Genomic DNA, 25,611 nt, shown 5'->3' with positions numbered 1-25,611 from the left:
ACATCCGGTCCATCACATGATCCTTTAATAATAAAAGTATTGATTTATTTCAAAAAAGAAAGAAAAAAATTACTGACCCCAAATTACTGACCAGTAGTGTATATTGTTGTTACAAAAGATTTCTATTTTTTTTTTTTAAATTCTTCTTTTTTATTTTTTATTTTAATTTTATAACTTTTTATTCATCAAAGTATCCTAAAAGTATCACAGGTTATTAAAAAATATTAAGCAGCAGAACTGTTTCCAACTTTGATAATGAATCATCATATTAGAATGATTTCTAAAGGACTGGAGTAATGATCCTGAAAATTCAGCTTTGCATCACAGAAAAAAAATGATAATTTAAAGTATAGTCTAAAAAATGGAAATCCAATTATTTTAAATTATTTTAAATTGTTGATGGCGTGGATTAGACACTTGGCTTTGATTTCCACTGCGACACATCCACCAAATAAGTTGTCATTTGTCATACTGTACAAAAAAAGTTGCTTGTTGCACAACTAGCTGTAAAATAAATTAAAATATATATTTTTTGTTCAAATAAGTTGTTATGGGTCCTGCTTTACTATCCATATAGATCCGCCACCAGTTTGATCGGCGGGGCGGTGCGGGGGGGCTGGGTCTTAGTATATTTTCCTGCTTTTTTGTCCTTAGCCAATCACATGCCTGTTTTATATCGGTGCATCTCTAGTCTATCTAATCTATATTACACGCACAATATAGCCTCTCATTCAAAAATATTCACTGGCATATAGAGTTGAGCTAAGCTGTTTAATTGTGGCTTTTTGTATGAAACGTTCTCTCATGAGATATAATTGATCATTAGTGTGATGGGCTGGATTCAGTTCAGGTCTCAAACTTTACAATATTAGATAACATTCTGCTTTTTCAGAGTTTACCTTTCATGCAGTGAGTAAAATAGCTGTTCATAAATGTAAAAGGTCTGCTAAGTTTTAAACATCAAAGTGCACAAAAAGAAAGCAGCAATTCTGAACTGCCTTAAACGAGTCGTCAGTAACTCCAGTCTCACTTCCTGTTGCACATTTGCATAATGCCAGCCTGTGATCTTCATTGGCTGAACAGCGTCTCTTAGCCCCGCCCTCAAACACTGTAGTTTATCTGAGACTGGAGGAGTTTGGTTCGTGTTGTTCGTGTCGAGAAGACGCTGTTTTCTGAGATTGATACAGTAAAACCCACACCATCATTACTGTTCGTATCACTGAGATCAAGAGCTGAGATTCAGATATGATAATGAGCGTTTGCTTTCTGACCAATCACAGCAGAGCAGCTCTCAGAGAGGCGGAGCTTACAGAGACTGAATCTTTGATGGAGGCGTTTCATGTTTACTGTTAGTCCATGTCAGCTCAGGTCCATTAAATAATATTAACAGATACAACTTTTGATTTTAATAATGTATTATTAAATGCTGAAATGAACTCTAATATTAATAAATGCTTACTTAATTTTAACGAATGCAATTAACAATTAACTTATTGTAAAGTGTTCCCCACTGTTCTTCTCGTGGATCTCGATGAACATCGGCCCGTAGCTTCTGTGTCGTGATGAGATCTCTCCTGTTTGTGTGAAGAAAGCTGATTAAAGTCAACCTTCTATAAATAAAATAGTGGAACATGCTTGTTTAATAGGATTTTAGACTTATCTGTGGTCATGCAGTTCCGTTATCAGCCACCTGAGGGCAGCACAGGCTCTCTGCTGGAGATCATCAGCCCCAAACACACACACACACACACACACACACACACACACACACACACACACACACACGAGTGTGAACTGATGTGATGATGCCTAATACAGCATCTGTAGATATGCAGCTTTTGCCATTCAAAGTAGATCCAACAATACTTGTATCCTGTCGCCTGCATAAAAAATAACAAAAGTGTGTTAAAGGGGCTTTTGTTCAGAGTTAATGAAGTTTTGACCATCTTTATGTATTCCATAAAAGGAAACAAATAGATGAAGAAATATTTGGTAAAATCTTTTAAACATAATTGATTTAACTGAGCCAGAGGTTTGACTTCTAAGCCAAGGGTGAAAATATATCACAGAACAAGCAAGAAAACATTTGCACATATGAATTTTTTTTTTTAAAGTGAAAGTGAAAGTGAAAGTGACGGCCAAGTATGGTAACCCCTGCATTTAACCCATCCAAGTTAATGCACACACATTAGGAGCAGAGTAGTGAGTAGTTAACACACACACACTGCAAACGTGGATACACACCCAGAGCAGCGGGCAGCCTTTGTGTGGCGCCCGGGGAGCGATTAGGGGTTAGGTGCCTTGCTCAAGGGCACCTCAGTCATTTCCCACCAGTTCTGGAATCGAACCAGCAACCTTTTGGGTTACCAGTCCAACTCCCTAACCACTAGGCCATGACTGCCCCCGTTAGCCCTGCTATTCTATTTGATGCTTTGTTTATTATTATAAACTATATAGTTCTGACTGGATGAGCTGTTGCAAGGCCATTGCAACACATCAAATCACCAAGATGCACCAAAAGATATTACTTAGTATTTAGTCTTTAGCAGTGATGTTGTTATTATTATTTATGTATTTATATATATATATATATATATATATATATATATATATATTTTTTTTTTTTTTTTTTTTACATGTAATTAAAACTGTAATCATATTTATAAATGTAACCATTTAACATTGATGTGTGTATAATATAGTTAATTGGGTAAATCAGAGCTAATATATATATTTATTACATGGCTCGGCTGAATTCCAATGTAGAATGCGGTCTGCTATTTCTTGATAACAGACCGCTGAGAAGTATAACAGACCGTTGCCATGAAAAACAGCGCGTTGCTATGGACGCGGAACAGACTATTTTCTTTGGCGGAAGCAATACAATCGTTTTTAAATCAATAAACTCCTTTTTAAATCAATAATTCGTGTCAAATTATTTATTTATTTTTTAGGTAGCCATGTAATAAGCGGGGCTTCGCGTCGGGGTCCTGTTCAGCCTGTCGGGGTTGTTATTCGCTATAACGACCGCCTCTCTATATATTATCCCATATATATATATATATATATATATATATATATATATATATATATATATATATATATATATATATATATGTATATATATATATATATATATATATATATATATATATATATGTATGTAGTGGCGTGTAGCGTGTAGTGTGTTCTTGAGGGTAAGGAAAGGAGAACAGACAGGAGGAGGTGAGCTCATCCCTGACCGAGGTCCTCAGGGCCGGGTCTCAGTACAGTAGAGCTGCTCTCTGCTTCTCTGAGAGTGTGTGAGCGAACACAAGCAGGGCAGACCAGTGGATGCCTGACCGAGGTCCTCAGGGCCGGGTCTCAGTACAGTAGAGCTGCTCTCTGCTTCTCTGAGAGTGTGTGAGCGAACACAAGCAGGGCAGACCAGTGGATGCCTGACCGAGGTCCTCAGGGCCGGGTCTCAGTACAGTAGTGCTGCTCTCTGCTTCTCTGAGAGTGTGTGAGCGAACACAAGCAGGGCAGACCAGTGGATGCCTGACCGAGGTCCTCAGGGCCGGGTCTCAGTACAGTAGTGCTGCTCTCTGCTTCTCTGAGAGTGTGTGAGCGAACACAAGCAGGGCAGACCAGTGGATGCCTGACCGAGGTCCTCAGGGCCGGGTCTCAGTACAGTAGTGCTGCTCTCTGCTTCTCTGAGAGTGTGTGAGCGAACACAAGCAGGGCAGACCAGTGGATGCCTGACCGAGGTCCTCAGGGCCGGGTCTCAGTACAGTAGTGCTGCTCTCTGCTTCTCTGAGAGTGTGTGAGCGAACACAAGCAGGGCAGACCAGTGGATGCCTGACCGAGGTCCTCAGGGCCGGGTCTCAGTACAGTAGTGCTGCTCTCTGCTTCTCTGAGAGTGTGTGAGCGAACACAAGCAGGGCAGACCAGTGGATGCCTGACCGAGGTCCTCAGGGCCGGGTCTCAGTACAGTAGAGCTGCTCTCTGCTTCTCTAAGAGTGTGTGAGCGAACACAAGCAGGGCAGACCAGTGGATGCCTGACCGAGGTCCTCAGGGCCGGGTCTCAGTACAGTAGAGCTGCTCTCTGCTTCTCTGAGAGTGTGTGAGCGAACACAAGCAGGGCAGACCAGTGGATGCCTGACCGAGGTCCTCAGGGCCGGGTCTCAGTACAGTAGAGCTGCTCTCTGCTTCTCTGAGAGTGTGTGAGCGAACACAAGCAGGGCAGACCAGTGGATGCCTGACCGAGGTCCTCAGGGCCGGGTCTCAGTACAGTAGTGCTGCTCTCTGCTTCTCTGAGAGTGTGTGAGCGAACACAAGCAGGGCAGACCAGTGGATGCCTGACCGAGGTCCTCAGGGCCGGGTCTCAGTACAGTAGAGCTGCTCTCTGCTTCTCTGAGAGTGTGTGAGCGAACACAAGCAGGGCAGACCAGTGGATGCCTGACCGAGGTCCTCAGGGCCGGGTCTCAGTACAGTAGTGCTGCTCTCTGCTTCCCTGAGAGTGTGTGAGCGAACACAAGCAGGGCAGACCAGTGGATGCCTGACCGAGGTCCTCAGGGCCGGGTCTCAGTACAGTAGAGCTGCTCTCTGCTTCTCTGAGAGTGTGTGAGCGAACACAAGCAGGGCAGACCAGTGGATGCCTGACCGAGGTCCTCAGGGCCGGGTCTCAGTACAGTAGAGCTGCTCTCTGCTTCTCTGAGAGTGTGTGAGCGAACACAAGCAGGGCAGACCAGTGGATGCCTGACCGAGGTCCTCAGGGCCGGGTCTCAGTACAGTAGTGCTGCTCTCTGCTTCTCTGAGAGTGTGTGAGCGAACACAAGCAGGGCAGACCAGTGGATGCCTGACCGAGGTCCTCAGGGCCGGGTCTCAGTACAGTAGTGCTGCTCTCTGCTTCTCTGAGAGTGTGTGAGCGAACACAAGCAGGGCAGACCAGTGGATGCCTGACCGAGGTCTTCAGGGCCGGGTCTCAGTACAGTAGTGCTGCTCTCTGCTTCCCTGAGAGTGTTTGAGCGAACACAAGCAGGGCAGACCAGTGGATGCCTGACCGAGGTCCTCAGGGCCGGGTCTCAGTACAGTAGTGCTGCTCTCTGCTTCTCTGAGAGTGTGTGAGCGAACACAAGCAGGGCAGACCAGTGGATGCCTGACCGAGGTCCTCAGGGCCGGGTCTCAGTACAGTAGTGCTGCTCTCTGCTTCTCTGAGAGTGTGTGAGCGAACACAAGCAGGGCAGACCAGTGGATGCCTGACCGAGGTCCTCAGGGCCGGGTCTCAGTACAGTAGAGCTGCTCTCTGCTTCTCTGAGAGTGTGTGAGCGAACACAAGCAGGGCAGACCAGTGGATGCCTGACCGAGGTTCTCAGGGCCGGGTCTCAGTACAGTAGTGCTGCTCTCTGCTTCCCTGAGAGTGTGTGAGCGAACACAAGCAGGGCAGACCAGTGGATGCCTGACCGAGGTCCTCAGGGCCGGGTCTCAGTACAGTAGTGCTGCTCTCTGCTTCCCTGAGAGTGTGTGAGCGAACACAAGCAGGGCAGACCAGTGGATGCCTGACCGAGGTCCTCAGGGCCGGGTCTCAGTACAGTAGTGCTGCTCTCTGCTTCCCTGAGAGTGTGTGAGCGAACACAAGCAGGGCAGACCAGTGGATGCCTGACCGAGGTCCTCAGGGCCGGGTCTCAGTACAGTAGAGCTGCTCTCTGCTTCCCTGAGAGTGTGTGAGCGAACACAAGCAGGGCAGACCAGTGGATGCCTGACCGAGGTCCTCAGGGCCGGGTCTCAGTACAGTAGTGCTGCTCTCTGCTTCCCTGAGAGTGTGTGAGCGAACACAAGCAGGGCAGACCAGTGGATGCCTGACCGAGGTCCTCAGGGCCGGGTCTCAGTACAGTAGTGCTGCTCTCTGCTTCCCTGAGAGTGTGTGAGCGAACACAAGCAGGGCAGACCAGTGGATGCCTGACCGAGGTCCTCAGGGCCGGGTCTCAGTACAGTAGTGCTGCTCTCTGCTTCCCTGAGAGTGTGTGAGCGAACACAAGCAGGGCAGACCAGTGGATGCCTGACCGAGGTCCTCAGGGCCGGGTCTCAGTACAGTAGTGCTGCTCTCTGCTTTCCTGAGAGTGTGTGAGCGAACACAAGCAGGGCAGACCAGTGGATGCCTGACCGAGGTCCTCAGGGCCGGGTCTCAGTACAGTAGTGCTGCTCTCTGCTTTCCTGAGAGTGTGTGAGCGAACACAAGCAGGGCAGACCAGTGGATGCCTGACCGAGGTCCTCAGGGCCGGGTCTCAGTACAGTAGTGCTGCTCTCTGCTTCTCTGAGAGTGTGTGAGCGAACACAAGCAGGGCAGACCAGTGGATGCCTGACCGAGGTCCTCAGGGCCGGGTCTCAGTACAGTAGAGCTGCTCTCTGCTTCCCTGAGAGTGTGTGAGCGAACACAAGCAGGGCAGACCAGTGGATGCCTGACCGAGGTCCTCAGGGCCGGGTCTCAGTACAGTAGAGCTGCTCTCTGCTTCTCTGAGAGTGTGTGAGCGAACACAAGCAGGGCAGACCAGTGGATGCCTGACCGAGGTCCTCAGGGCCGGGTCTCAGTACAGTAGTGCTGCTCTCTGCTTCCCTGAGAGTGTGTGAGCGAACACAAGCAGGGCAGACCAGTGGATGCCTGACCGAGGTCCTCAGGGCCGGGTCTCAGTACAGTAGTGCTGCTCTCTGCTTCTCTGAGAGTGTGTGAGCGAACACAAGCAGGACAGACCAGTGGATGCCTGACCGAGGTCCTCAGGGCCGGGTCTCAGTACAGTAGAGCTGCTCTCTGCTTCTCTGAGAGTGTGTGAGCGAACACAAGCAGGGCAGACCAGTGGATGCCTGACCGAGGTCCTCAGGGCCGGGTCTCAGTACAGTAGTGCTGCTCTCTGCTTCTCTGAGAGTGTGTGAGCGAACACAAGCAGGGCAGACCAGTGGATGCCTGACCGAGGTCCTCAGGGCCGGGTCTCAGTACAGTAGTGCTGCTCTCTGCTTCTCTGAGAGTGTGTGAGCGAACACAAGCAGGGCAGACCAGTGGATGCCTGACCGAGGTCCTCAGGGCCGGGTCTCAGTACAGTAGTGCTGCTCTCTGCTTCTCTGAGAGTGTGTGAGCGAACACAAGCAGGGCAGACCAGTGGATGCCTGACCGAGGTCCTCAGGGCCGGGTCTCAGTACAGTAGTGCTGCTCTCTGCTTCCCTGAGAGTGTGTGAGCGAACACAAGCAGGGCAGACCAGTGGATGCCTCACCGAGGTCCTCAGGGCCGGGTCTCAGTACAGTAGTGCTGCTCTCTGCTTCTCTGAGAGTGTGTGAGCGAACACAAGCAGGGCAGACCAGTGGATGCCTGACCGAGGTCCTCAGGGCCGGGTCTCAGTACAGTAGTGCTGCTCTCTGCTTCTCTGAGAGTGTGTGAGCGAACACAAGCAGGGCAGACCAGTGGATGCCTGACCGAGGTCCTCAGGGCCGGGTCTCAGTACAGTAGAGCTGCTCTCTGCTTCTCTGAGAGTGTGTGAGCGAACACAAGCAGGGCAGACCAGTGGATGCCTGACCGAGGTCCTCAGGGCCGGGTCTCAGTACAGTAGAGCTGCTCTCTGCTTCTCTGAGAGTGTGTGAGCGAACACAAGCAGGGCAGACCAGTGGATGCCTGACCGAGGTCCTCAGGGCCGGGTCTCAGTACAGTAGAGCTGCTCTCTGCTTCTCTGAGAGTGTGTGAGCGAACACAAGCAGGGCAGACCAGTGGATGCCTGACCGAGGTCCTCAGGGCCGGGTCTCAGTACAGTAGAGCTGCTCTCTGCTTCCCTGAGAGTGTGTGAGCGAACACAAGCAGGGCAGACCAGTGGATGCCTGACCGAGGTCCTCAGGGCCGGGTCTCAGTACAGTAGAGCTGCTCTCTGCTTCTCTGAGAGTGTGTGAGCGAACACAAGCAGGGCAGACCAGTGGATGCCTGACCGAGGTCCTCAGGGCCGGGTCTCAGTACAGTAGTGCTGCTCTCTGCTTCTCTGAGAGTGTGTGAGCGAACACAAGCAGGGCAGACCAGTGGATGCCTGACCGAGGTCCTCAGGGCCGGGTCTCAGTACAGTAGTGCTGCTCTCTGCTTCTCTGAGAGTGTGTGAGCGAACACAAGCAGGGCAGACCAGTGGATGCCTGACCGAGGTCCTCAGGGCCGGGTCTCAGTACAGTAGTGCTGCTCTCTGCTTCTCTGAGAGTGTGTGAGCGAACACAAGCAGGGCAGACCAGTGGATGCCTGACCGAGGTCCTCAGGGCCGGGTCTCAGTACAGTAGTGCTGCTCTCTGCTTCTCTGAGAGTGTGTGAGCGAACACAAGCAGGGCAGACCAGTGGATGCCTGACCGAGGTCCTCAGGGCCGGGTCTCAGTACAGTAGAGCTGCTCTCTGCTTCCCTGAGAGTGTGTGAGCGAACACAAGCAGGGCAGACCAGTGGATGCCTGACCGAGGTCCTCAGGGCCGGGTCTCAGTACAGTAGAGCTGCTCTCTGCTTCCCTGAGAGTGTGTGAGCGAACACAAGCAGGGCAGACCAGTGGATGCCTGACCGAGGTCCTCAGGGCCGGGTCTCAGTACAGTAGTGCTGCTCTCTGCTTCTCTGAGAGTGTGTGAGCGAACACAAGCAGGGCAGACCAGTGGATGCCTGACCGAGGTCCTCAGGGCCGGGTCTCAGTACAGTAGTGCTGCTCTCTGCTTCCCTGAGAGTGTGTGAGCGAACACAAGCAGGGCAGACCAGTGGATGCCTGACCGAGGTCCTCAGGGCCGGGTCTCAGTACAGTAGTGCTGCTCTCTGCTTCCCTGAGAGTGTGTGAGCGAACACAAGCAGGGCAGACCAGTGGATGCCTGACCGAGGTCCTCAGGGCCGGGTCTCAGTACAGTAGAGCTGCTCTCTGCTTCTCTGAGAGTGTGTGAGCGAACACAAGCAGGGCAGACCAGTGGATGCCTGACCGAGGTCCTCAGGGCCGGGTCTCAGTACAGTAGTGCTGCTCTCTGCTTCTCTGAGAGTGTGTGAGCGAACACAAGCAGGGCAGACCAGTGGATGCCTGACCGAGGTCCTCAGGGCCGGGTCTCAGTACAGTAGAGCTGCTCTCTGCTTCTCTGAGAGTGTGTGAGCGAACACAAGCAGGGCAGACCAGTGGATGCCTGACCGAGGTCCTCAGGGCCGGGTCTCAGTACAGTAGTGCTGCTCTCTGCTTCTCTGAGAGTGTGTGAGCGAACACAAGCAGGGCAGACCAGTGGATGCCTGACCGAGGTCCTCAGGGCCGGGTCTCAGTACAGTAGTGCTGCTCTCTGCTTCTCTGAGAGTGTGTGAGCGAACACAAGCAGGGCAGACCAGTGGATGCCTGACCGAGGTCCTCAGGGCCGGGTCTCAGTACAGTAGAGCTGCTCTCTGCTTTCCTGAGAGTGTGTGAGCGAACACAAGCAGGGCAGACCAGTGGATGCCTGACCGAGGTCCTCAGGGCCGGGTCTCAGTACAGTAGAGCTGCTCTCTGCTTCTCTGAGAGTGTGTGTGTGGTCTGGGTGAGTGGAGGTCTGCCGGCCGAGAGAGTCCGTAACACCTCCTGTAATCACTCTCTGGGAAAGACACAGAAGCACACGTACTAGTTCCAGTCGAGAGAAGAATCTCTTCCCTTCTGTTTCCACCAGCATTATATCCTAGTCTAGAGGAGTGACGTTAGTCCATCAGTATATAAATATCTGTTTGCTCCTGCTTAATGCTTTATCTGTGCTGATGTTATTGAGTGTGTGTGTGTGTGTACAGGGCATCACTTCATCTGTATCCAGTCCATGGATGGGATGCTGATGTTCTTTGAGCAGGAGAGTTATGGTTTCGGCCGCTTTCTGCCTGGGTTCCTGTTACCCGGCCCACTGAGCTACTGTGTCCGTACAGACTCCTTCATCACAGTCTCCTCCTCACGACAGGTGGAGTGCTACAGGTCAGACACACACACACACACACACTAATACTCACATTCATTCTTATTGAACTAACACGATATCTGGTAGGATATATATCATCTGCAATAATAATATGGTAATAGGCTTTATGCCGAAAAAAGTGTTAACGGCCGGACGACTGACCAATATCTGTGGGCTTTTAATAGACTCAGCTAAACTAGCTGAAACAAAATTTCATTCGTTTTAATTATATAAATGTTTGTGTGAATAAAAAAATACTTTTAGATATTAATCTGCAAATGTGATGGACACAAGTTTTGCTCGCCTTTGGCATGAACGCATCAGGAGTGAAACCGCTCTATATTTAATGAAGGACAGAAAGACCTGAAGGTGAGAGTTGTCATGACAGAACTACAAACACGATGAAGTGTCTAAAAACTACAAACATGTCGGCTGCACGCAAGCAATGGTTTAAGTAGCGAGGTTTAGATAAATACGTATGAGTGACTAATAATAAACATTTAACCTGATAAAAAATAATAATTTGAGTTTGACGCATGTAAACAAATCTCAGTGGTTTTTGCGGAAGCTCAAATGTGTTTGTGTGACACGTGAGATCATTCGTCATTGGCTCTTTTGTGTCAAACACTCACGTTTGTGCTCTGTCTGTTTGCAGACTAGAATTTATGTTTACAACCATCAAAGTTTTGTTGGGATGGACAGAAGAGCGTTTGCTTCTCATAATACACATCACAACCTGCTGAAAGCTTTGGAGGACTGTCAGGGATTTCACAACACAGCGTTTGATCTGTTGCAGACACACACACACACACACACACACACACACACACACACACACACACACACACACACACACTAATCGCCAGTACTGATCATGCTCTCTGAGCTAAATGTTCACTGCTGTGTCTCGCTGCGATAAGCGTTTGCTCGAACACATGCAACATCACCGCGAGAGGAATTCAGTATCGCAAATTCAAAACAGAAATTTATTGCTCTTTTGAAACGAAACACTTTCCAAGAACAAGCACTAAATCGACATTCAATCTGCATTAATGACGTCCGTCATCCACTTCAGGGATTTAGTGAATATTGAAGCATCGTGTAATCTCAGACTCTCTGTGTTTTGTTGGATCGGTGTGTGTGACGTGTTCTGCTGTGTGTAATGCAGGTACGAGACTCTGGCTGTGGCCACAGACGCAGACACTCGACCAGACCCAGATCAGCAGAGCAAGAGCTCCGGGAAGAGGCTCACGGTGTGTGCTGTGTGTGTGTGTGTGTGTGTGTGTGTGTCCAGGCAGAGTGGACACTGGTGTTAGGAGAAGAGGCTCATTGTGTGTGTCCTGTCCAGTGTGTGTGTGTGTGTGTGTGTGTGTGTGTGTGTGTGTGTGTGTGCTTCTGGACCTAACTTTGTGTGTGTGTGTGTGTGTGTGTGTGTGTGTGTCCAGGCCGAGTGGACACTGGTGTTAGGAGAGGAGGCTCATGGTGTGTGTCCTGTCCAGTGTGTGTGTGTGTGTGTGTGTGTGTGTGTGTCTGCTTCTGTATCTGACTCTGTGTGTGTGTGTCCAGGCCGAGTGGACACTGGTGTTGTGTGTCCTGTCCAGTGTGTGTGTGTGTGTGTGTATGTCTGCTTCTGTATCTGACTCTGTGTGTGTGTGTATGTCTGCTTCTGTATCTGACTCTCTGTGTGTGTGTCTGTCCAGGCCGAGTGGACACTGGTGTTAGGAGAGGAGGCTCTAGATATCTGTGTCCCCAACACTTCTCCTCTGATGTCCTCCATCTTCGTGCTGGGCGAGAGGAATCTGTTCTCCCTGAAGGATAACGGTCAGATCCGCTTCATGAAGAAACTGGAGTTCAACCCCAGCTGCTTCTTGCCCTACGCATCAGGTGAGACACACACTTCACACTCCTGTGGCACACCGAAACTTTACATTCATTTTTAAAAACAAAGTATTTTCTTATTATATTGATATAAAACTCTTCACACCCCTGTTAACACAGCTGGTCTTTGTGGTGTAAAAAAGACACATCATCTCAGAACTTTTGCACCTTTAATGTAAAAAATGTAGTGCTGTCAATCGATTAAAAAAATTAACCTGATTAATCACACATTTTTTCTGTGATTAATCGTGATTAATCGCAATTAAAAACACTATTATATTTAAAAAATATATATTTTATAATGTAATAATTTCACAATTAATATCCAAATTGGAGTATCACTCAGTGTGTGTGTGAGTGAGTGAGTGAGTGAGTGTGTGTGAGTGTGTGAGTGAGTGAGTGAGTGTGGGAGTCAGTATGTGTGAGTAAGTGTGTGTGTGTGTGAGTGTGTGAGAGAGTGTGTGTGTTTGTGTGTGTGTGTGTGTGTGTGTGTGTGTAATATAGTGAGATCTGGAGGTCTCCTGGTGTGTAAGTGTGTTCAGTTCATCATTGACTTCAGGTGAGTCCCAGAGACCACAGAGCATCTGAACACACTTCCCTCTTCACACACTCACTCATCTTCTTCTGTCCTCAGTGTGTGTGTGTCTGTGAGTGTGTAATCCTTCACACACTCATTCATCTTCTTCTGTCCTCAGTGTGTGTGTGTGTGTGTGTGTGTGTCTGTGAGTGTGTAATCCTTCACACGCTCTCTCATCTTCTTCTGTCCTCAGTGTGTGTGTGTCTGTGATTGTGTAATCCTTCACACGCTCACTCATCTTCTTCTGTCCTCAGTGTGTGTGTGTCTGTGAGTGTGTAATCCTTCACACGCTCACTCATCTTCTTCTGTCCTCAGTGTGTGAGGGATCCACCAATGTGCTGATGTGTAACCATAACAACATGCTGCTGGTGTACCAGGACTCGACGCTGAAGTGGGCGGCTCAGCTGTGCTGTGTGCCGGTGACCGTACGCGTCGCCAACTTTCCGTAAGAGACCGCTAATCTGGCCTTAACCTCAGTAAAGGTGGGGTAAGCCGTTTCTGAAATATGCTGTTGGCCAATGCTGATGTTTGAAATCAACCCAGGCAAACACACCCCTTCTTCATCGCTCCGCCTCCAAAACGCACTCTCCAATCCTAACAGCCGAGTCGCCTTGAAGCCCGATCCCCGGAAAGCGAGTCGAGTGCACTAACAATAACACTAAACACCGTATTCACTAGCATTCCCCAAGGCGACTCTCACTAACTAGCCTCAGTCATATTTGTTTATCAGGGCACAAGTGCTACAAAATAATGCTTCACGGAAAAGAAAATAAAGCGCAGATGATGAACGAATGACAAGGAAGCACAAAAATGTACGTACAGCACACAATAATATCTATAAACAAGAGATGGTTGTTAGTTGCCAAGAGCAAAGTAGCTCCAGACACACAATGACACTCAAAGCCAGTGTTCCTCAGTGTTCCTCAGTGTTCCTCAGTGTTCCTCAGTGTTCGTCAGTGTTCAGTGTTCGTCAGTGTTCGTCAGTGTTCGTCAGTGTTCGTCAGTGTTCCTAAGTGTTCCTCAGTGTTCCTCAGTGTTCCTCAGTGTTCCTCAGTGTTCCTCAGCGTTCCTCAGTGTTCCTCAGTGTTCCTCAGCGTTCCTCAGTGCTCCTCAGTGCTCCTCAGTGTTCGTCAGTGTTCCCCAGTGTTCCTCAGTGTTCCTCAGTGTTCCTCAGTGTTCCTCAGTGTTCGTCAGTGTTCGTCAGTGTTCCTCAGTGTTCCTCAGTGTTCCTCAGTGTTCCTCAGCGTTCCTCAGCGTTCCTCAGTGTTCCTCAGCGTTCCTCAGTGCTCCTCAGTGCTCCTCAGTGTTCGTCAGTGTTCGTCAGTGTTCCCCAGTGTTCCTCAGTGTTCCTCAGTGTTTCTCAGTGTTCCTCAGTGTTCCTCAGTGTTCCTCAGTGTTCCTCAGTGTTCCTCAGCGTTCGTCAGCGTTCGTCAGCGTTCGTCAGCGTTCGTCAGTGTTCCTCAGCGTTCCTCAGCGTTCGTCAGCGTTCGTCAGCGTTCCTCAGCGTTCGTCAGTGTTCCTCAGTGTTCCTCAGCGTTCCTCAGCGTTCCTCAGCGTTCCTCAGCGTTCCCCAGAGTTCCTCAGTGTTCCTCAGTGTTCCTCAGTGTTCCTTAGTGTTCCTCAGTGTTCGTCAGTGTTCGTCAGTGTTCCTCAGTGTTCCTCAGTGTTCCTCAGTGTTCCTCAGCGTTCCTCAGCGTTCCTCAGCGTTCGTCAGCGTTCGTCAGCGTTCGTCAGCGTTCGTCAGCGTTCGTCAGCGTGCGTCAGCGTGCGTCAGTGTTCCTCAGTGTTCCTCAGTGTTCCTCAGTGTTCCTCAGCGTTCGTCAGCGTTCGTCAGCGTTCGTCAGCGTTCCTCAGCGTTCGTCAGCGTTCGTCAGCGTTCGTCAGCGTTCGTCAGCGTTCGTCAGCGTTCGTCAGCGTTCGTCAGCGTTCGTCAGCGTTCGTCAGCGTTCCTCAGCGTTCGTCAGCGTTCGTCAGCGTTCGTCAGCGTTCGTCAGCGTTCGTCAGCGTTCGTCAATGTTCGTCGGTGTTCGTCGGTGTTCGTCGGTGTTCCTCGGTGTTCCTCGGTGTTCCTCGGTGTTCGTCAGTGTTCGTCAGTGTTCGTCAGTGTTCCTCAGTGTTCGTCAGTGTTCGTCAGCGTTCGTCAGCGTTCGTCAGCGTTCCTCAGTGTTCGTCAGTGTTCCTCAGTGTTCCTCAGTGTTCCTCAGTGTTCCTCAGCGTTCCTCAGCGTTCCTCAGCGTTCCTCAGCGTTCCTCAGCATTCCTCAGCATTCGTCAGCGTTCGTCAGTGTTCCTCAGTGTTCCTCAGTGTTCCTCAGTGTTCCTCAGTGTTCGTCAGTGTTCCTCAGTGTTCGTCAGTGTTCAGTGTTCCTCAGTGTTCGTCAGTGTTCGTCAGTGTTCGTCAGTGTTCGTCAGTGTTCCTCAGTGTTCCTCAGCGTTCCTCATTGTTCGTCAGTGTTCCTCAGTGTTCCTCAGTGTTCGTCAGTGTTCGTCAGTGTTCGTCAGTGTTCGTCAGTGTTCCTCAGTGTTCGTCAGTGTTCGTCAGTGTTCCTCAGTGTTCGTCAGTGTTCGTCAGTGTTCGTCAGTGTTCCTCAGTGTTCGTCAGTGTTCCTCAGTGTTCCTCAGCGTTCCTCAGCGTTCGTCAGTGTTCAGTGTTCCTCAGTGTTCGTCAGTGTTCGTCAGTGTTCGTCAGTGTTCCTCAGTGTTCCTCAGCGTTCCTCAGTGTTCCCCAGCGTTCGTCATTGTTCGTCAGTGTTCCTCAGTGTTCCTCAGTGTTCCTCAGTGTTCGTCAGTGTTGGTCAGTGTTGGTCAGTGTTCCTCAGTGTTCGTCAGTGTTCGTCAGTGTTCGTCAGTGTTCGTCAGTGTTCGTCTGTGTTCGTCAGTGTTCCTCAGTGTTCGTCAGTGTTCGTCAGTGTTCGTCAGTGTTCCTCAGTGTTCTTCAGTGTTCCTCAGTGTTCCTCAGTGTTCCTCAGTGTTCCTCAGTGTTCGTCTGTGTTCCTCAGTGTTCCTCAGTGTTCCTCAGTGTTCCTCAGTGTTCCTCAGTGTTCCTCAGTGTTCGTCAGTGTTCGTCAGTGTTCGTCAGTGTTCCTCAGTGTTCCTCAGTGTTCCTCAGCGTTCCTCAGCGTTCCTCAGCGTTCCTCAGCGTTCAGTGTTCAGTGTTCCTCAGTGTTCGTCAGTGTTCGTCAGTGTTCGTCAGTGTTCGTCAGTGTTCCTCAGCGTTCCTCATTGTTCCTCAGCGTTCCTCAGCGTTCCTCAGCGTTCCTCAGCGTTCCTCAGTGTTCGTCAGTGTTCGTCAGTGTTCCTCAGCGTTCCTCAGCGTTCCTCATTGTTCGTCAGTGTTCCTCAGTGTTCGTCAGTGTTCGTCAGTGTTCGTCAGTGTTCCTCAGTGTTCGTCAGTGTTCGTCAGTGTTCGTCAGTGTTCGTCAGTGTTCCTCAGTGTTCCTCAGCGTTCCTCAGCGTTCCTCAGCGTTCCTCAGCGTTCGTCAGTGTTCAGTGTTCAGTGTTCCTCAGTGTTCCTCAGTGTTCGTCAGTGTTCGTCAGTGTTCGTCAGTGTTCCTCAGCGTTCCTCATTGTTCCTCAGCGTTCCTCAGCGTTCCTCAGCGTTCCTCAGTGTTCCTCAGTGTTCCTCAGTGTTCGTCAGAGTTCGTCAGTGTTCGTCAGTGTTCGTCAGCGTTCCTCAGCGTTCCTCAGCGTTCCTCATTGTTCGTCAGTGTTCCTCAGTGTTCCTCAGTGTTCCTCAGTGTTCGTCAGTGTTCCTCAGTGTTCCTCAGTGTTCCTCAGTGTTCCTCAGTGTTCCTCAGTGTTCCTCAGCGTTCCTCATCGTTCGTCAGTGTTCGTCAGTGTTCGTCAATGTTCCTCAGTGTTCCTCAGTGTTCCTCAGTGTTCGTCAGTGTTCGTCAGTGTTCGTCAGTGTTCCTCAGTGTTCCTCAGTGTTCCTCAGTGTTCCTCAGCGTTCCTCAGCGTTCCTCATCGTTCCTCAGTGTTCGTCAGTGTTCGTCAGTGTTCGTCAGTGTTCCTCAGTGTTCGTCAGTGTTCGTCAGTGTTCGTCAGTGTTCGTCAGTGTTCCTCAGTGTTCCTCAGTGTTCCTCAGTGTTCGTCAGTGTTCCTCAGTGTTCCTCAGTGTTCGTCAGTGTTCGTCAGTGTTCCTCAGTGTTCTTCAGTGTTCTTCAGTGTTCCTCAGTGTTTGTCAGTGTTCGTCAGTGTTCCTCAGTGTTCCTCAGTGTTCCTCAGTGTTCCTCAGTGTTCTTCAGTGTTCCTCAGTGTTCCTCAGTGTTCGTCAGTGTTCGTCAGTGTTCGTCAGTGTTCCTCAGTGTTCGTCAGTGTTCCTCAGTGTTCCTCAGTGTTCGTCAGTGTTCCTCAGTGTTCCTCAGTGTTCGTCAGTGTTCGTCAGTGTTCCTCAGTGTTCGTCTGTGTTCGTCAGTGTTCGTCAGTGTTCGTCAGTGTTCCTCAGTGTTCCTCAGTGTTCGTCAGTGTTCCTCAGTGTTCCTCAGTGTTCCTCAGTGTTCTTCAGTGTTCCTCAGTGTTCCTCAGTGTTCCTCAGTGTTCCTCAGTGTTCGTCAGTGTTCGTCAGTGTTCCTCAGTGTTCCTCAGTGTTCCTCAGTGTTCCTCAGTGTTCGTCAGTGTTCCTCAGTGTTCCTCAGTGTTCCTCAGCGTTCCTCAGCGTTCCTCAGCGTTCCTCAGCGTTCGTCAGTGTTCAGTGTTCCTCAGTGTTCCTCAGTGTTCCTCAGTGTTCCTCAGTGTTCCTCAGTGTTCGTCAGTGTTCGTCAGTGTTCCTCAGCGTTCCTCAGCGTTCCTCAGCGTTCCTCAGCGTTCGTCAGTGTTCAGTGTTCCTCAGTGTTCCTCAGTGTTCGTCAGTGTTCCTCAGTGTTCCTCAGTGTTCCTCAGCGTTCCTCATTGTTCCTCAGCGTTCCTCAGCGTTCCTCAGTGTTCGTCAGTGTTCCTCAGTGTTCGTCAGTGTTCCTCAGTGTTCCTCAGTGTTCCTCAGCGTTCCTCAGCGTTCCTCAGCGTTCGTCAGTGTTCCTCAGTGTTCCTCAGTGTTCGTCAGTGTTCCTCAGTGTTCCTCAGTGTTCCTCAGTGTTCGTCAGTGTTCGTCAGTGTTCCTCAGCGTTCCTCATTGTTCGTCAGTGTTCCTCAGTGTTCCTCAGTGTTCGTCAGTGTTCGTCAGTGTTCGTCAGTGTTCCTCAGTGTTCCTCAGCGTTCCTCAGCGTTCCTCAGCGTTCCTCAGCGTTCCTCAGCGTTCCTCATTGTTCGTCAGTGTTCGTCAGTGTTCCTCAGTGTTCCTCAGTGTTCCTCAGTGTTCGTCAGTGTTCGTCAGTGTTCGTCAGTGTTCCTCAGTGTTCTTCAGCGTTCCTCAGCGTTCCTCAGCGTTCCTCAGCGTTCCTCATTGTTCGTCAGTGTTCGTCAGTGTTCCTCATTGTTCGTCAGTGTTCGTCAGTGTTCCTCATTGTTCGTCAGTGTTCCTCAGTGTTCCTCAGTGTTCCTCAGTGTTCGTCAGTGTTCGTCAGTGTTCCTCAGTGTTCGTCAGTGTTCGTCAGTGTTCGTCAGTGTTCGTCAGTGTTCCTCAGTGTTCGTCAGTGTTCGTCAGTGTTCGTCAGTGTTCGTCAGTGTTCCTCAGTGTTCCTCAGTGTTCCTCAGTGTTCGTCAGTGTTCGTCAGTGTTCGTCAGTGTTCGTCAGTGTTCCTCAGTGTTCCTCAGCGTTCCTCAGCGTTCCTCAGCGTTCCTCAGCGTTCCTCATTGTTCGTCAGTGTTCCTCAGTGTTCCTCAGTGTTCCTCAGTGTTCCTCAGTGTTCGTCAGTGTTCGTCAGTGTTCCTCAGTGTTCTTCAGCGTTCCTCAGCGTTCCTCAGCGTTCCTCATTGTTCGTCAGTGTTCGTCAGTGTTCGTCAGTGTTCGTCAGTGTTCCTCAGTGTTCGTCAGTGTTCGTCAGTGTTCCTCATTGTTCGTCAGTGTTCGTCAGTGTTCCTCAGTGTTCCTCAGTGTTCCTCAGTGTTCGTCAGTGTTCGTCAGTGTTCGTCAGTGTTCGTCAGTGTTCGTCAGTGTTCCTCAGTGTTCCTCAGTGTTCCTCAGTGTTCGTCAGTGTTCGTCAGTGTTCCTCAGTGTTCCTCAGTGTTCCTCAGTGTTCCTCAGTGTTCGTCAGTGTTCGTCAGTGTTCCCCAGTGTTCGTCAGTGTTCTTCAGTGTTCCTCAGTGTTCCTCAGTGTTCCTCAGTGTTCCTCAGTGTTCCTCAGTGTTCCTCAGTGTTCCTCAGTGTTCGTCAGTGTTTGTCAGTGTTCCTCGGTGTTCCTCGGTGTTCCTCGGTGTTCCTCGGTGTTCCTCGGTGTTCCTCGGTGCTCCTCGGTGTTCCTCGGTGTTCCTCAGTGTTCCTCAGTGTTCCTCAGTGTTCCTCAGTGTTCCTCAGTGTTCCTCAGTGCTCCTCAGTGTTCCTCAGTGTTCGTCAGTGTTCGTCAGTGTTCCCCAGTGTTCCTCAGTGCTCCTCAGTGCTCCTCAGTGCTCCTCAGTGTTCCTCAGTGTTCCTCAGTGTTCCTCAGTGTTCCTCAGTGTTCCTCAGTGCTCCTCAGTGCTCCTCAGTGTTCCTCAGTGTTCGTCAGTGTTCGTCAGTGTTCGTCAGTGTTCTTCAGTGTTCCTCAGTGTTCCTCAGCGTTCCTCAGCGTTCCTCAGCGTTCCTCAGCGCTCCTCAGCGCTCCTCAGTGTTCCTCAGTGTTCGTCAGTGTTCCTCAGTGTTCGTCAGTGTTCGTCAGTGTTCCTCAGTGTTCCTCAGTGCTCCTCAGTGCTCCTCAGTGTTCCTCAGTGTTCCTCAGTGTTCCTCAGTGTTCGTCAGTGTTCGTCAGTGTTCCCCAGTGTTCCCCAGTGCTCCTCAGTGCTCCTCAGTGCTCCTCAGTGTTCCTCAGTGTTCCTCAGTGTTCCTCAGTGTTCCTCAGTGTTCCTCAGTGCTCCTCAGTGCTCCTCAGTGTTCCTCAGTGTTCGTCAGTGTTCGTCAGTGTTCGTCAGTGTTCTTCAGTGTTCCTCAGTGTTCCTCAGCGTTCCTCAGCGTTCCTCAGCGTTCCTCAGCGCTCCTCAGCGCTCCTCAGTGTTCCTCAGTGTTCGTCAGTGTTCCTCAGTGTTCGTCAGTGTTCGTCAGTGTTCCTCAGTGTTCCTCAGCGCTCCTCAGCGCTCCTCAGCGCTCCTCAGTGTTCCTCAGTGTTCGTCAGTGTTCCTCAGTGTTCGTCAGTGTTCGTCAGTGTTCCTCAGTGTTCCTCAGTGCTCCTCAGTGCTCCTCAGTGTTCCTCAGTGTTCCTCAGTGCTCCTCAGTGTTCCTCAGTGTTCCTCAGTGTTCGTCAGTGTTCCTCAGTGTTCCTCAGTGTTCCTCAGTGCTCCTCAGTGCTCCTCAGTGTTCGTCAGTGTTCGTCAGTGTTCCTCAGTGTTCCTCAGTGTTCCTCAGTGTTCTTCAGTGTTCCTCAGTGTTCCTCAGTGTTCCTCAGTGTTCCTCAGTGCTCCTCAGTGCTCCTCAGTGTTCCTCAGTGTTCGTCAGTGTTCGTCAGTGTTCCCCAGTGTTCGTCAGTGTTCGTCAGTGTTCGTCAGTGTTCGTCAGTGTTCCTCAGTGTTCCTCAGTGTTCGTCAGTGTTCGTCAGTGTTCGTCAGTGCTCCTCAGTGTTCCTCAGTGTTCCTCAGTGTTCTTCAGTGTTCCTCAGTGTTCCTCAGTGTTCCTCAGTGTTCCTCAGTGCTCCTCAGCGTTCCTCAGTGCTCCTCAGTGCTCCTCAGTGCTCCTCAGTGTTCCTCAGTGTTCCTCAGTGTTCCTCAGTGTTCGTCAGTGTTCGTCAGTGTTCGTCAGTGTTCCTCAGTGTTCCTCAGTGTTCCTCAGTGTTCTTCAGTGTTCCTCAGTGTTCTTCAGTGTTCCTCAGTGTTCCTCAGTGTTCCTCAGTGTTCCTCAGTGCTCCTCAGTGTTCCTCAGTGTTCGTCAGTGTTCGTCAGTGTTCCCCAGTGTTCGTCAGTGTTCGTCAGTGTTCGTCAGTGTTCGTCAGTGTTCCTCAGTGTTCCCCAGTGTTCGTCAGTGTTCGTCAGTGTTCGTCAGTGTTCCTCAGTGTTCCTCAGTGTTCCTCAGTGTTCCTCAGTGTTCCTCAGTGTTCTGTGTTAATATGAACACGGGTCCTAAAGCTCTTGCCCAGACATAACCCTTTATTTTCCAGTGATATTCTTATGAGCTTTTCTCTTTTCTATTGTATCTCATCTCTTTTTCTGCAGTCTTTCTTCAAATCTCCCCCTTGCTCATTCTCTCTCCTCCACCGTCATACGCCCCCTACTGCTGATTGGCTACACGTCTGTTTGTTGAGTCGGTCCGACTAACTTCCAAACAGCATATTTCAAAAACGACTTACCGCACCTTTATCTTCATAGAAACACCTGACACTCATCACCGTCAGCGAGCGTTGTTTCTTATGGTGTCACCAAGCGGTAACTTCCGTTCTCTCTCGAATCATCACTGAAGTGATTAAACTGCAGTTCATCCACTGGCCACTAGAGGCTGCAGAAGAGACTCAGTCCCATAGACCTCCATGTTAAAATGCCCAACTTTACAGCAGAAATAAACATGTTCACAATCTGGTGCTAAAAGTGGTTTTGGTCTATATCGCTAATTTTGCCCTTCATGACGACTGTGAGGGGGGTGAATTATTTTACAACTCATCCGTTTAAATTATATTAAGCCTTAAAGTTCTGCATAATTAAGGGCGTGACCACTTGATTGACAGCTGGATTGCCGCTGATGTCACTACTAGCCGTTTGTCTGCTAGCGTTAGCGTTAGTTAGTTGCCTGCTAGTTTTCTGTAAAAACTAGAGGACAGCAGTGAGGAACCAGTACTGATGTCTCTGAAGCGCTCAGTGTGTGTGGGACGGTGTGCTCAGAGTAGTTCTCATGCGACTGGTAACAGATACGCCTGTGCAGCGAGTGTGTGTGTGTGTGTGTGTGTGTGTGTCCCGCACGGGTCACGCTCTCTCACAGTCTCTCTCCTGCTGGCCTCACATTAGAAGAGCATCTCTCAGCACCTCTGAAATGAGTGTCTCGCTTCACATCTCCAGCACACACGCTTTCTCAAACTTCACTGTATTGAAGATTAATAATAACACGCATAGTTAGGATAGCAGAACAAATGGGCTTATCAGGGGAGGAGGAAACACTGGTCCGAATAAACTCCATCAAAGGGTGTCAGTTAGCAGAGGCGACCCAAACCAGAACGCCAGGATCCTCCTTTGCCCAAACATGTCTGCTGTGTTTAAATGGATGTGCAGCACTTTCGGTTCGGGAACGTCCACTCACACACACTGAAACAAATCACCTCAAACAATAAGATTTCACTACAAACACTTCTAATCCGTTAGTTGGACTGAACAAGTCGTACACTTACAGTACAAAGTAGATGTGTAACGATTCCCTCAGGTCATGATTCTGAACTCTCGATACCATATTATTGTGATACTCTATACTGATATATTATACTGTAATATTGCTGTGAAAAGACTTGTTTTAGATTTAGGGTGAACAAACTTTTACTTTATTTTTACTGGCAGTATCTGATTGTTTACAGTTTAATGGACATAATTCATGTCAGAGCAAAAAAGTGGATTAGCAAAACTATTCAGAACGGATTATTAGTCTGGCATCGTGTTTGATCGCCACCAGTCTGCCATCGTGACACTGTTTAATTTAAAACCGGTTTAAACCATGTTTCTGACATGCATGCAAGTTTCCACAGGCTCATATTAATAGACTACATGGAATATTTGTGCATATAAATATTAATTTGCGACACCACAGGAGTGAACACAGCATGTAAATGTTAGCTGCCATCTGTATTGCTGTGGTTACATGTGTGTGTGTGTGTCTGTGTGTGTGTGAGGGAGCTGAAGGGTGTGGTGGTGACGCTGAGCTCTGATGGACGTCTCCACTGCTCGTACATGGGAACCGACCCGTCCTTCTTCAGCGCCCCTAAAGTGGAGGCCCGAGAGCTGAACTACGAGGAGCTGGACACCGAGATGAAGCGGCTGCAGAAGCTCATCCGCGAGGCCACCAAAACACAGGGTAGTGTACCACACACACACACACACACACACACACACACACACACAGGGTTATCAGACGAATAAAGCTCAGACTGATACCAAACTCAGTGCCTGATCGAAGCTCTTGTCTATGACCGGGTCAGCATTTTACTTTCTTTATATGCGCTTAATCTAATAATTTAGCAGAATGTAGTAATGTTTTCCACCTTTACTGTTTCTCAGTGCATCTTTACTGCTAATGTAACCGTGGCCGAGTGGTCAGGAGAGAATATCACAGCAATATTATGCCAGTATTATCATAAACATAGAGTCCAGACTGACACAGTTTAAGGAGAAGTCACCGCTGAATGTAAGTCACACCACATCAAAGTTGCTTTGTTGAGATTGAGTGAAAAACCTTTTTTTGTTTTTTTCTTCTTCTTGACTGTAACTCGACACCCTTGCCCAGAGCCGGCTCTCCCTATAAGCGAACTAAGTGGCTGCTTAGGGCCCCGCGGCCACTAGGGGGCCCCCTAACTACAGATGGTACTCGCTGGTGTCGATGCCGTTTAAAGCTAGTTATACTCGACGCCTCTGCACGAGCGCGAAGGTGCGCGCAGCAAAAATGACATCATTGCGGTGTGGGCAGTCGTGCGCGTTGGGTGCACAAGACCACATTTCGCTTGGCGGTGTTCATTGCTTTTTTTGTAACAGCGCGCGCGGCTCCACATCCGGATCCGACTTCGAGCCGAATCTGGCCGAGCTCGAACTTCTCACCACACCGGCACCCAGTTTGCACGTCTAAATTAGTTGCTTACATTTATAAAAGGAACATACAATAGCTTAAAAAGTATTTTTAATGAGCATAAAGGTCCATGTTTAATAAAAAATGTTCAAGAAACTTAATGAAATGTTTAGTGAAATTAGAAAATATGTATGAGATCGTTATTTAGTTATGTTATATTCTCATATCCAAATATTTAGTTTTATTGTCACGAGTAATAATCTCAGTCAACCAACCGTATAAATCGTTGTCTTCCCTGGACTTGGAAATTTGACCGCAAAAATGAAACGAGTCTATCCATTGGGTGCAAAAAAAAAAAAAAGGAAAAAGAAAAAAGAAAGAAAAAAAATCCCATTATAGTAGAGCTACTACTCTAACGAAATCCAAATTTTAAGCAGTTTTCACTGTAGAATTATTTTTGCATGAATTTTTGAACTTGGCACATTACACAATGCACAAAGAGCCGCCTATTGCATTTTCTGCACAATTCGCGGCGCTGTTTCACAGCAGCCTCGGAGTGTGCGTTAAAGTGGACATTATCCCATAATAGTAGAGCTACTAGGCGAAATCCACATTTTAAGCAGTTTTTACTGTAGAATTATTTTTGTATGAACTACATATGTAACGTGTAACAATGACACTGTAAAATGATTTTTTTTACTGTAAAATGTATAGTTAAAAAGTGTTACCTAGAGTTTTTATTAGATTTATGTATATATTTTATAACTAAACATTTTAAATACACATTTGGCTAATGATTGTTCGCTGAAGTAGTGTTTTTGTAGTTGGAATATATAAAAAATAAATACCAACTCAAACTAGAATCTTTTGTAGAATTGTTTATCTCTTTGATACATCAATATATAAGAATATGTTTAAATCACTTTAAAAGGAAGCAAAGAATTTACTGGTCCAACTTCTTCCTCTTTTTAAAGTGTGGAAAAGGGAAAAGAAGTTCAAAGATCGAGACTCCAGCAACACCTGTAACTAGTATATTAATAAAATAAAATTTTAATAAAACAATAATTGTGGGCAGTTAAAAGAGGTAGAGATGAAACGTGTAAGGGTTAGATTGGAGTTGCTGCTTTGCAGTGGCAATACTCCATTAGGCTATTCACTGCAAGGAAGGGCCCCAAAATTATCCTGATTAGGGCCCCCAGACTTACAGAGCCGGCCCTGCCCTCACCTCATTTAGTATGCGCGGTTCTATGAATATGCAAATGAGCCCCGCCTCCACTCACTCACTCACTCAGAGATCCACTGGTTGGCGATCACACGTTGATCTGATTGGTTACAAGGTAGTTTGTGACGTCAGAAACACCAGCGATTTCAAAGCGTGTGTTTGAGACTGTCTTTGGTTCACTGCAGTTTTAAGGAGGAAATACTCAGCAATGCTGTCGACTTATGAACTTACACATGGTTTGTCTTAGAGCAGATTAAAAACACCACATAGACACATAAACAACACACTGTAACTCGACACCCTTGCCTCATTTAGTATGCACGTTTCTATGAATATGCAAATGAGCCCCGCCTCCACTCACTCACTCACTCAGAGATCCACTGGTTGGCGATCACACGTTGATCTGATTGGTTACAAGGTAGTTTGTGACGTCAGAAACACCAGCGATGTCAAAGCGTGTGTTTGAGACTGTCTTTGGTTCACTGCAGTTTTAAGGAGGAAATACTCAGCAATGCTGTCGACTTATGAATTTACACATGATGTGTCTTAAAGCGTATTAATAACACCACATAGACACATGATAGGGATGGGACGGTATGAAAATTTCATATCACGATAATTTTGGTCACTATTATCAATATTATCACGGTTTTGTCCAAACGAGATGAAAGTGATGCTCACACTGAAGACATTTCAACAAGTTTTATATTTGAAAATCAACGAACAACAAATAAAACCAGCAGCTCTGTGCACTTTTTTGTATTGTATTGAAAATGAAATCAGAGTTGATTTATTGTTTACTGAGTTTGATAATATTTTTATGATCATGTAGGATTTAAAACATTAATCTGCCTTCCGCCATTCCTTCTCCAATAAAAACACAACAACATTGCGCGCTGCGCCTGCGTCAGTCTGTTGCTGGCCGGACAGGATTTACAGCGGGTTATTAAAATCGTGATAATCAAACACGGTTTTAATGATAATTCAGTCTTAAACGATAATAACCGTCAGTACATTTTATCGTGGTTTATAGAGAAACCGGTAATCGTCCCATCCCTAGCACATAAACAACATTAGAAGCTGGATTTCACAACAGGGGGACAGAAAAAATAATCTAAATCTAAACTAAACATAAATCATAGGGGCATTTATTATAAACAGCACTTATAATAAACACCAAGCCTAAACCAATTTAAAGCGAAACTGAAACCTTTTGTTAAAGTTGAACGTCAGGAAAGATAAAAACTGAAACCACAAGATAAAACTGTAGG

The 25,611-nt window shown here is 48.3% G+C and overlaps 1 protein-coding gene across 2 annotated transcripts in view; it reads left to right on the top strand.

The window, feature by feature from the left end:
• The window catches only part of bbs9 (Bardet-Biedl syndrome 9), a 211,704-nt gene that overhangs the window by 12,205 nt on the left and 173,888 nt on the right, over nt 1-25,611 (top strand). For both annotated transcript variants that reach the window (XM_081388453.1, XM_081388454.1), the window contains exons 6-10: nt 9,757-9,931; nt 11,083-11,167; nt 11,615-11,798; nt 12,685-12,814; nt 22,232-22,413. In XM_081388453.1, coding sequence (XP_081244579.1) covers nt 9,757-9,931; nt 11,083-11,167; nt 11,615-11,798; nt 12,685-12,814; nt 22,232-22,413 — 756 coding nt within the window. The remainder of the gene's footprint in view (nt 1-9,756; nt 9,932-11,082; nt 11,168-11,614; nt 11,799-12,684; nt 12,815-22,231; nt 22,414-25,611) is intronic.

This window comes from Scardinius erythrophthalmus (genome assembly GCF_964197995.2).
Source record: "Scardinius erythrophthalmus genome assembly, chromosome: 16".
Lineage (NCBI taxonomy): Eukaryota > Metazoa > Chordata > Actinopteri > Cypriniformes > Leuciscidae > Scardinius > Scardinius erythrophthalmus.
The sequence above is the reverse complement of the archived record's forward strand: the minus strand, read 5'-3'. Positions and strand labels throughout refer to the sequence as shown.